The 10600-nt window shown below is 43.3% G+C and overlaps 4 protein-coding genes across 4 annotated transcripts; 3 read left to right on the top strand and 1 right to left on the bottom strand.

Annotated features, from left to right (window-relative positions):
• Positions 1–1323: 1323 nt before the first annotated feature.
• PVX_092920 (hypothetical protein, conserved) lies at positions 1324–2563 on the bottom strand (the record flags this gene model as incomplete). Its single annotated transcript, XM_001615526.1, has 1 exon — positions 1324–2563. The coding sequence occupies exon 1, from the start codon at positions 2344–2346 to the stop codon at positions 1324–1326; it is 1023 nt and encodes a 340-aa protein (XP_001615576.1). The 5' UTR covers positions 2347–2563.
• Positions 2564–4308: 1745 nt separating this feature from the next.
• PVX_092915 (hypothetical protein) lies at positions 4309–5052 on the top strand (the record flags this gene model as incomplete). The annotated part of the gene is made up of 1 exon (XM_001615525.1): positions 4309–5052. One exon carries the CDS (start codon positions 4309–4311, stop codon positions 5050–5052), a length of 744 nt encoding a protein of 247 aa, XP_001615575.1.
• Positions 5053–7106: 2054 nt separating this feature from the next.
• On the top strand, positions 7107–7508 carry PVX_092910 (hypothetical protein, conserved; the record flags this gene model as incomplete). The annotated part of the gene is made up of 1 exon (XM_001615524.1): positions 7107–7508. One exon carries the CDS (start codon positions 7107–7109, stop codon positions 7506–7508), a length of 402 nt encoding a protein of 133 aa, XP_001615574.1.
• A 643-nt stretch (positions 7509–8151) lies between these two features.
• PVX_092905 (hypothetical protein) lies at positions 8152–10416 on the top strand. Its single transcript, XM_001615523.1, has 8 exons — positions 8152–8490; positions 8629–8690; positions 8815–8909; positions 9144–9168; positions 9347–9377; positions 9498–9590; positions 9745–9814; positions 9943–10416. The coding sequence occupies exons 1-8, from the start codon at positions 8362–8364 to the stop codon at positions 9963–9965; spliced, it is 528 nt and encodes a 175-aa protein (XP_001615573.1). The 5' UTR covers positions 8152–8361; the 3' UTR covers positions 9966–10416.
• Positions 10417–10600: the final 184 nt, after the last annotated feature.

The following is a 10600-nucleotide window of genomic DNA, read 5'->3' as shown; positions in this document are numbered from 1 at the left end:
CGAAATTCAAAATTATTCACATGTTCGCTTTCTTTTCCTTTTTTTCTTCATATCTACATTTGAGGTGTACTGCCTGTGCGTACGTGGCCTGGATGGATGCCAAAGTGTCACATGTGCGGACGCAATTTTGCACAAGTGCGTACGGAGGTACAGAATTATGTGTATATAAATATGTACGTATAAATATGTATGTATAAATATGTATGTATAAATATGTATATATAAATATGTATATATAAATATGTATGTATAAATGCGTACATGTACTTTTTTTTTTTGCGGCAAACGTGAGGCAATTTTCATCCCTGCCTTTTCGCCTTCCACTTTTTTTTTTGTTACTTAAGATGGAGATATGTTTCCACGCATGGGGTGTTCTGTACAATGTCGCAAAAGGGGTCAAACGTGATTGATTCGGCCAACCAGTCAGTCATTCTTTGTTCGTTTGTTTGTTTCGTTCGTCGTGTGTTTGTTTTTTTGTTTCTTTTTTCTCTTCTTCCCGCCTTTCCTTTCTCCCATCCGCGCTTCCTTTTCTCCCCCCTTCACGCAACAACTCTGTTGAGCTGGTGTGCTGCACAAATCGACGCAGGAGGGGATCGAACGGGAGTCCGCACCTCTACGTGTTCGCTTGCCACGAGCGCAGTGACTGCAAAGTTATTTCGAAGTTGTTTCGAAGTGACTGCGAAACGCTTGGGTCAGCTGGGTCAGTTTTCGCCCGTTCCGCGCGTCCAATGTGAGACCCGCCGTGATGAACCCCCCTTGACGAACGCCACCGTGGGCGTCAAAATTGAACAATTCGGGAACGCGCCTACAGGCGGTCCAAGCGCTTGGGGGAGTGCTAAGAACAACATCGCCCCTCCCTCACTTTCGCGGAGGACACGTTTAAAGGAACAGACGAACGACTCATTTTTATGTAGACATTTGCAGCATGCAGCTGTTTTATCATCGAACGGGGAACCCCCTGCCATAAAAGAAAGGGAAAACTGCTCACTCGTAGGTGCGCCTTTCCTTTGCACTTTTTTCCTCCGCTTTGCTCCCAACGGTACACGAGTTATATTCAAAAGGGGAAACAAAAAGGAGAATTGCAAAGTTTGCCAAGTTTCTACATCCGAGACGGATGCGGGACCCCTGTTAGGGATGTACCCACAACACATAGATATGTGCTCACCCGGTGTGTCTTACGGCAAGGCTACTTCACCATAGCAGCAGAGTAGGGGCAAACGGAAAGACCGCTAAGAAAAAAAAAATCACATTTCCCGTTGCGCCAACTTCTGTTCACCTTCCTCCAGTTTTTACGTATTAAAGTTTATCTTCCCCCTCGGTGGGCTACTGGGAAGGGTTCTTTCTGGTGGGCCCCGCGGCGCCTTGCCTGTCTATGCGGTTGCCATTAAACCTCTGCAGGGCAATATCCTTCGTGTTTGCGACCAAAATTTGCTTAACCTCCTTATACGATATGTCTTTGAAATGCAGATAGTTTTCCATGTCCAGGCGTTGCAGCCCCTTGAAGCTGTTCAGGTTACTCAGCTGACTCATAGGCATGCTACTGTTGTTGTTCATTTTGAGGTAATTTATGTTTGGGGTGATTTCGCTAAAGTCTATATTTTCTATCGGGTTGGATGACAAGTCTATGGCCTCCAAATTGGCTAGCTGATTTTTAAGAGCTAACTTTTTTATGTTATTATTTGAGAGGTTCAATTTTTTTAGACAGCTAGGCAGACTGATGTTCATACTGTCCATGCTATTGTAGGACAAATCGAGTTCTATTAAATTTTTCATTTTTATATCCTCCACCTTTTTAATCATATTGTGAGATAAATTCATGTAGACGCAATTTTTCAAGCAATTGCTTTCCATCTTCTTTACAGCCTTAATCGAATTGTTAGAAAGGTCTAAAAAAACGACGTTGCTCAGACTGTACAGCTTGTCTATACCTTCAATTTTGTTATGAGACATATTTATATATTTGAGGTGTTTATATTTTTCTATTTCCTTTGGGATGCAATTTATATTTTTATTTTTACACGTCAAGTTGCTGAAGGCGTACCCCTCTCCGCTCAGCGTTTTTTCTAGCTGCGTTAAGCCGTCTTTAATATGAAACAGGGCATCTTCGTTACTCCTGCTCGTTTTTGCACTTTCCGTTGATTGGTCCTCCACGGAGGGGTTACCCTCTCCAGGTGTGTCATTCGTAGTGGCATTCTCTGCTTTACCCTCTTGTGTATCCCCCTCAAGTTCGCCACTCTCTTCATCACCTTTGGTACTCTCCTTGGTCACATCTTCCCTACTGCTGCTGTTACTTTTGAGCGCATTGTGTCTGCCATTTGCATTTGCTACTTTGCCTGCACTGCTCATTTTTTCCCCCCAAAAAGTGAACACAATTGTACGAACGAAAATATCCCTCAAGGTTTCCCCAAAAGAGTGGCCTCTTTTTTTTAGTTACACACTTTTCCGTTTTGCCGCAGGCCATCCGCTTTTTTTCCAAAAATTGTGTTATTTTTATTTTTATTCTTATTTTTTGTCTTTTCGTTTTTTTATTTTCTCTCTCTATTTTTTTTTACTTTATTTCCCCCCCTGCAAAGCAGCAATCTCGTGGCAGTTAAAAAAAAGAGAGAGAGCGGAAAAACGCAGAAATCCCTGCCCCGCTTTTTCGCGAACGGCAATTTTGTATAGACCCAACCCCCAAAAGCGCCTACTTCACAGCACACGGGGGTGTTGAAGTACTCCCCTCTACATGCACACGGGTAAGGTACCCCTCACCATGCGTGGAACGAACCGGCCACATCTTCCTACGCGCGCTTATTTTCTCCCCTTTCATCAAATCTTAAATTTTTTTTTTTCTCTCTAATGATCTTCACCCAAAATACCGATGTTATGCCGCTTCAGCATTCGAACAGGGGACCCCATGTATATCCAATAATGTTTTTTTTTTTTTTTTTTTTTTTTTTTCCAACTTCGAAATAGTGAAAAGATAGAGGGATTTTCCCCCTCCAAATATTCTTAACATCCTCGGAGAAACATGCGCAAATACGAGTGGGATAATTTTATCCAATATGCAATTTTTTCCCATTTCATGTTAATTCTCCAATTTTTTTTTTTTTTACTTTTCCACACTGTAAAGAGATCTCCGCACATCACCTCAAGCGTGCCCCTGCAGGGGTGCTTACGAACGCACATACACACACTTTCGCATTTTTACAAACATGGGTAAGCAGCAAACCAAATGAATGGAACTTTTTCTCCCAGTAAGGCGAGAAAAACAGGGGGTACTACCCACATATGTATTGTGTCTAATTTGAAGAAGCTTTTAAGTTTATCCCCCCATAGTGGGTTAGGGGAGGCTACTACTCGCGTTAAAAATACCTATGCGCGTATTCCGCTGATCAATTTTTTGTTCCCCCCTTTGTTCACTCTTGTTCTGTTTTATTCTGTTTTGTCTTTTCCCTTTCTGTGTAGAAATAAGCACACATAAGTATGTTCTCCCTCCGATTTACAAGCATGCGTATGTCTCATCAAAGAAGGTTTCAATTTTATCCTCTTTTACTTTAACAAAATAGGCAATTTTTTTTTTTTTTTAACCCGAAAAAAGGTGCACCCTACTATAGCACATACCCTCGCAAAAAAAAAAAAAAAAAAAAAAAACTTTCAAAAATGTGAGCACCTTTTTTATAAAAAAAAAATTCCCCTTTCGATTGGCACAAAAAGGTTTTACATATCTGAGCAGTTTAGGACAAAAATGAAAATATAAGACATTAATGCATAAAGCCTATAGGGAGGAGAGGCCCATTTATGGTGTGCACTTTGACTTAACTTCCCCCTGGCTTATGTTTACGCCTGCTCCCATTTTGTCCTTTCCGCACGCCGACCTGCAGCCCATATCATTGCAGCGAATGTACGCGCAATTGCAAAATGTAGCTCCACCCATGCACAAATGAAAGGGGAAAAAAAAAAAAAAAAAAAAATATACACTTTTGGCAAGCTGAACAATCGCATCGTATTGCCTACACGGGATAGACCTAATCTGAATGTACGCACATGCGCATGTTCGTGCTTGCAAGGTCGCACTTGAAAGGCCATAATTTTTGTAAATTTCCCCCTGGAAGGCTCACACCTTGCAACGCCTGCCACTGCACACATACATACGTACATACATACACACACACTCACCGCATGCGTGCGCGCGGCCTCCCCTTCTCTTTCCCCCCAATTGCACTCGTCCCTCTCTTAAAAATGGAAAACGCGAACATGCGTAGGAACGCACCACACTATGCAATGCTCAGCTATTTCACAAACCTACTTACCCTCACGTGTAAAAAAATGAATAACGTTTTGAACACCAGTGCCACTTGCCTGCACAACTTTTTAATCCAAGTGAAGATCTTCCCTTCCAGACAGTCATTGCGCTCTTACCTCGTAATATATAACATCCTCCTCATCGTGTTTCTATTATTTTTGCTAATAAAATGCAGGAATAAGTGTAGACGAATCAAAAGGGGGGGAGACCCCGCCCCGCGAGCTGCACACAAGCAGGTGGATGCACCCCCCGCGGAGGAAAGTAGCAAACAGGGGGGAAGCCCAAGAAGGGGTGAAAGTAAAAGACGGGGAGGAAGCAAAAGAAGGGGTGGAAGCCAAAGTAGGGGAGGGAGCAAACGGAAGGCACCAAACACAAATAAGGGTCGCGCAACAAGCAAGGGACGAGCCACCAGCAAAGCACGAAACAGTGCTAATGGGCGAAACGCAAGCAAAGGGAAAAAATCTCCAAAGGGAAACCCAATTAGAAGCAGCGATTTCGAACAAGAGCAAAACATGACGAGCAGAATAAACACCTTAAGGTCCAAAGTGAACAATCAAAAGGATAAAGTCCAACGAGAAAACTCCCCTATAAATACAAAACCAAGTAGAACGACAGGATTAGAAATGACACAAATAAATAAAATGGCGACGTCCAATTCGTTAGGCAACGGGTCTCTTCCGCATGTTGATATGGCAAATGCTCACTTGAATTTAAAAGAAAAGGGAAGAAAAAAAAAAGTCATATTGATAGAAAAAAAAAAAAATTAGCTCTGCTAGGGAGGGGAATACACATAATGAAGTGCAGAAAAGAAATGAGCATGAGAATCCATCCTACGCTGCAAAAAAAAAAAAAAAAAAAGGGTTCGCTTAAAAATGTTTTGCTTTTTTGCAAATGAGAAATTTGCACGCACACTGCTGTTGTGTGTTTTTTTCTTTTTTTTTCCCTCTAAGTATGCGCCTTTTGAGGGGGCAACGTGATTCACTACATCTGTTCCAGCTTTACCCTTAAGCGTGTGCAGCGTTGGCAGCTTTTTTCAATCCGCCAATTCGTCTCTTTCCATTTTTCACTATATAGGCACACTCCCCCGGCATGCACCCTTTACTGCAGCACCACGCAACGGAAAAAAAAAAAAAAAAAAAAAAATGCACACTTGTTATATGTTCCCGAAGAGGTTGATTAAAAAAGGAACCCCCCGACACTTTTCCCATTTGTCACACCTTGACGTTTCTCCCTCCAAATGGCCATCCAATCCCGCAACCCTTTTTGCACCTTTCAGCGCTTTTTTTGTATGTTCTGAGTGCTCTCTTTATAATGTTCGCCCTTCAATTTTTTTTTTTTTTTTTCGTTCTGCCTCTGGGGAAGCACACCTACAACGTTTGATAGACTGATCATTTATTTTTCTATTCCCCACTCCACATCCGTTTTTGTCGCTAAGGGCTTACACGGATGTGCATCTGGCCCATGCAGGGGTGCGCTAAGCGCCTAAACGATTCTTCTAAGGTATAACTGTTTTATTCTAAATATGCTCCTTATTTTTTTTCTAAACTAAGCTTCCCCTTTTTTTTGCGTTCATGTTAACGTTGGCATTATTCATCACTCTGGTAATCATTTTATTTCCTCACAATTTGCCTTTTGTCAATTTTTTTTTTTTCTATTTATAAATTGAAGATTTGCTTCTTTTTTTTCCTCCTTTTTGCTATATTTGCTTTCCTGTTTTTGTTTCTATACATATATTTTTTTTTTTCACCTGGCCCATCTATCGCTAACAACGCATGCACGTGTTCATTTTACAAACATCTGGCTAACAAATCGCTTCTTGCAGCATCCTGCTACTGGGTTACTTCGGCTTAAGAAGATTGCTTAAAAGGAGGAGCTTCCATTTTTTGCTTCCTTTTTTTGCTTCCCTTTTTTGCTTCCGTTTTGTGCTCCTTTTTTTTTCCTCCCTTTTCCTGCTTCCTTCCCCGTTCATTAGAAACACACCCCACGTGGGGGTGATGCTCACCTAATCCGGTGGCAGCAGGTTCATACACAAAATACAACAAAATGCGCCCGCCCACAAAATGGTAGTCCTCTAAACGGGTAAGGCGCACTCACACGGCAGTTTTAAATACACCTTTATTGAATTAACTATAATTTTTTTTTTCCAACCGCCCTACGTGCGCTCACGTGACATGTGACGAAAATTGTTTTCCATTGCAGACGGTATAAAGAGCCCTTGGCACCGCCTCCACAAGAACAGCCATGTGGAATGACTGCATGTCCTAAGTGGCTTCACCTCCTTTTTTTTTTTTGCTTCCCAAAGTAACCATAAAAAGGGAGAAGAAACCAATCTGCCAACTTTGTATAGCGGAAGAACGGGCGCATCTTAGGAAGCCTACCCTAAATGCGTGAAAAACGGAAAAAGTAATTTCCCCTTAACGCAGTAGACCAACATGCAGATATGTGTCCACACGGAGTTGCTACCTTGACGTAAACTTCTTTTGTTGAGAAAATTCCCAAAGGGGGAAATTATAACAATTGTGCGTATAGCCACTCGAAAAAAAAAAAAAAAAAACAAATCGTAAGTATAAACATACGCGTGGGTACGCAAATCGAAACAACCTGGGGCAGCTGCAACTCCGCGCGGTGCATCAACCGTTCGTGTGTGCAGGTGCCACTGCAGAGGATCCCCCCCGGCCAGCGATGTGCTTCCAACCCAGCCAGTAATGTGCTTCCCACGCCAGACCATCACTTCACTTCAATCATCCCACCATCTCTGCTCTTCAAACGTCCCATCATCACGCCACTTCAATCATCCCACCATTAATGCGCCCCCCAAAGAATGAAAGAAAAGCTACTAGAGACGGACGCTCTAGCGGAATATAAAAAAGCGCACAAAAACAACTACGAGCAAAGACTCATAAGGGAAAAGGAACTCCTGGAAAAGGAGCAGGCGGACGAGATAGCCAGCGAAAGGATCAAAAAGGAACAAGCTTACAAGCAGCTGCAAATTGAAAAGGACAGGGAATACTCACTTCAATATTACCACGAAATAAATGGTATCCGTCGAGCAAACACGGTTAGCACCGATGATGGTTCACCTATGCTGAGCAACTACACAGAGAGGTTAATAAGTTCTCCTCATTACACCTACATGTCGGATGGCGCACCACGTGGCATCTTGGGCGATGGCTCAAGGGTGTCCTTTTCGCGAAGGATACGGGATTTCTTTTCGAGCAGGTAAATTTCTGCGCGTCGCTCTGGCATGGGCGGCTTCCACGGCAGGATTTGCCTCTCCCCCTTTGGGGACATCCATTCGACCGCTATACATCAGCGCAATATATCGATGAGACGTACGTACACACTGAACACGTTTGTGTTTCTCCTTTTTTTTTTCCCCCTTCCCAGTGACACGAGGCAGTACTTTGGATGCAGCAGAGTTCAAATCGTTTGCAACGTCATTCTCTTCATCGTGGTCATCACGTTTATTGCAATTTTCGCCTTCTTATGAGTGACCAAAGGAAAGTTGTCTGTATCCTTCCGATCGCGTTTAAAAAGATTCTTTTCTTTCATTTTTTTACACCCCCCTTTTTATACTCCCCCGTTGTTTATCATTTTTTCCACCACACAACGTATGTTGCTTGCTGCATTTTTTTTTTTTTTTTTTTTTTGTCCATGATAACGTCAAATGGTATCACCTGTACGTCCCCCTTAACGCAAAATGAATGGCAAAACTTTTTAAAATGATTCTGATGATGAGTTGGAGGAGGAGGAAAAAGGGGTGTACGTACACCTTAGCTGATTCCTCTTTGAATTTTCTTTTTTTTCATTTTCAAATGGGAAAAATGCAACTCGAAAAATGTTTTCCTCGCCGGGGATACCAGTCCGGGAAGGCAAGAAAAATTAAAGTGCCTCGAACTGCGAAAAAAAAGCAAAGGATCACACATAAACGGACATAGGCATATACCATACAACAACACACAAACGTGTAATCGCTAAGCCACTCCCCTCTCTGCAATAAAGCAGCGCCTGCAACCCCACCAAACTCCGGCCCCCCCAAAAAAAACTGTCCACCCTATTTTATAAGACACACAAAAATGCATTTCCTCAACTTCGCCACATTGTCTGCCTTCCTAATTGCTGCTTACACCTTCTGCGCAACGGAAAATGACCCGTCCTTTTGCAAAAAAACACACCGGGGAATCCTCAAGTACCATAAGAAGAAGGTACACAGCAGAGCTTCCCTGACAAGGGGCGCTAAAATGAGGTCACCAGATGTGCCATCATAAGTTGGTACATGTGCATACATATACGTCCAAATTCGTGGGCCTTTCATTTCACCCCCCCAACCCCCTCTGATGCAGGACCCACAGGAGTACTTCACCGTATCTGCGGTTTTGAAAAATGACACGCTCGACTTCTACAGGTGTGTATTATCGAAAGGGGTGTCTCTCCACGGGGGCATACCACCGCGCGACCATGTGCCCGTCTATCTCATCCCAATGTGAAGCCGCTCCCATCACTCTCACCACTTCTGCCCCCCCCGCCAGAGGCTCCACCATCTACGACACCATAGACTTAACCGAAGTTGTAACTCCGCTGGCCATTTTTTCAACCAGCCCAGAGTGCATGACTGTTAATATGGGTATGTAAAAAAAAAGAAAAAAATCAAAAAAGGAAAAAGGCGCGCAGGTAGCAGCCGTGTCTGCAGCAAAGTACAAGCCAAGTCAGTGCTGCTCTTCCTACGTGGCTGCCAATTTTTCCGTGCCAACTCAGTCGTGTGCGTCAAATCAGGGGAATTCCCTCCACAATGATTTCACCCCCTCTGCGTTATATGGACCTGCCCAAACAACAATATCCCAATTTTGCCTTTCCTTAGCTAACAAAGATGCCGTAGTTCTGTGGTTAGCTAATCGAGACACTTCTAACGCTTTCTCCTCCCCCACCACTCCTTCCATATGTTCCACTAATTTAATAGAAAACGTGGGGAGAAAAAGAAGAAACATGTTAACTAATCATGACCAATTATCATTCTTTTTTTTTTTTTTTTTTTCACTTTTCCCCCCCTCCGCTTCCATCCAGCTGCAACACAGAGGAGTGCATAAATAACTGGGTAAGAAACTGAACACGGGGAAAAAAAAAAAAACACACACACACACATACAGGCTAAACGCTTCGCACGTAGTTCCCTTTTTTTAAAACAAATTTGCGCAACTGCTTTTCCCCCTCCTAGTGGCTATTCCTGACGAAGCAAATACTCTGCCTTAACTCGGGCGAGATGCGGAACGAGAGCGACGAAAAGACGTTGGAGGACGTCCAGCACAACGTAGCGCTGAAAAGGGAGCAACAAAAATTATATAAAAGAATAAAATAAAAAAAATAAAATAAATAAAACAGCCTTGGCAACACTCCAGCGCCCCGCACATTCCCCCACCTCGAGGCCCGCCAACAAACAGATAATCACTTTTTTAACAATGCAGATCATAAGCAATAACAACTTCGATGGCGTTTCCATTAACATACAGCAGGGCCTCGAGGATATCCCCAACGGTAGGGAGGAAAAGAAGCCGCACGAAATGCACCGCTACTCAGTTGTGCCACTACTCTGCTGAGGGACTGCCCCCCTTTCACGGTCACCTTTCACCTCCGCGCGACGCCCTCCCAATGCCCCTTCGCAGTTGTCATCAAAGCGGAGTCGTGAAAAGGCCCCTTCAAAAGAACGTTAACTTCGAAGGCCATAAATTGAGCAATTTTGTCCGAATAATGTTATCTTAAGTGTTTTTTTTTTTCTTATGTATTTGACCAATTGTTTTTTTGTCTTTACCAGCAATGTGGTGCCCAAGGGAGTAGCCCAAGTGAGCAACCCCCTTTTGCATTCCCACATGTGCCCACAGCGCCTCGCTTCCAAATTGGCATGTTTACATATTTACTCTACCAAGGCACCATTCAAAGGATACGTGTGCCTGTTCGCATGGAGGCCTTCCATTGTGAGGGGTACCCCAACCAGCGTCTGCGTGAATGCATAATGTAGCTGCTTTTGTCTGTTTGAAAAAGGATCACTCTATTTGAGACATCCGTAAAAAGAACCTTGTGATGTGAGAGCGGGGGATAGTACTTCCTTCCTTCGTTAGAAATATTTTTTTTTTTTTTTTTTTCTTTTCCCCTTTGTGATAACACTCGTTATGTCCCCGCTGGGCTGAAATGGCCTGACAGATTTACAAAAGGGGAATTTTTTTTTGGTAGGTTTGCGCATATGGGGAGCACCGCATAGGGTCCCTGGCCATCGTTGCGTTACCAAAAGGGGGGGGAATGCAAAAATGGTTAGCGGGTTGGCGG

This window comes from Plasmodium vivax, chromosome 9 (assembly GCF_000002415.2).
Source record: "Plasmodium vivax chromosome 9, whole genome shotgun sequence".
NCBI lineage: Eukaryota > Apicomplexa > Aconoidasida > Haemosporida > Plasmodiidae > Plasmodium > Plasmodium vivax.
This window is presented reverse-complemented; position numbering and strand designations above follow the sequence as displayed.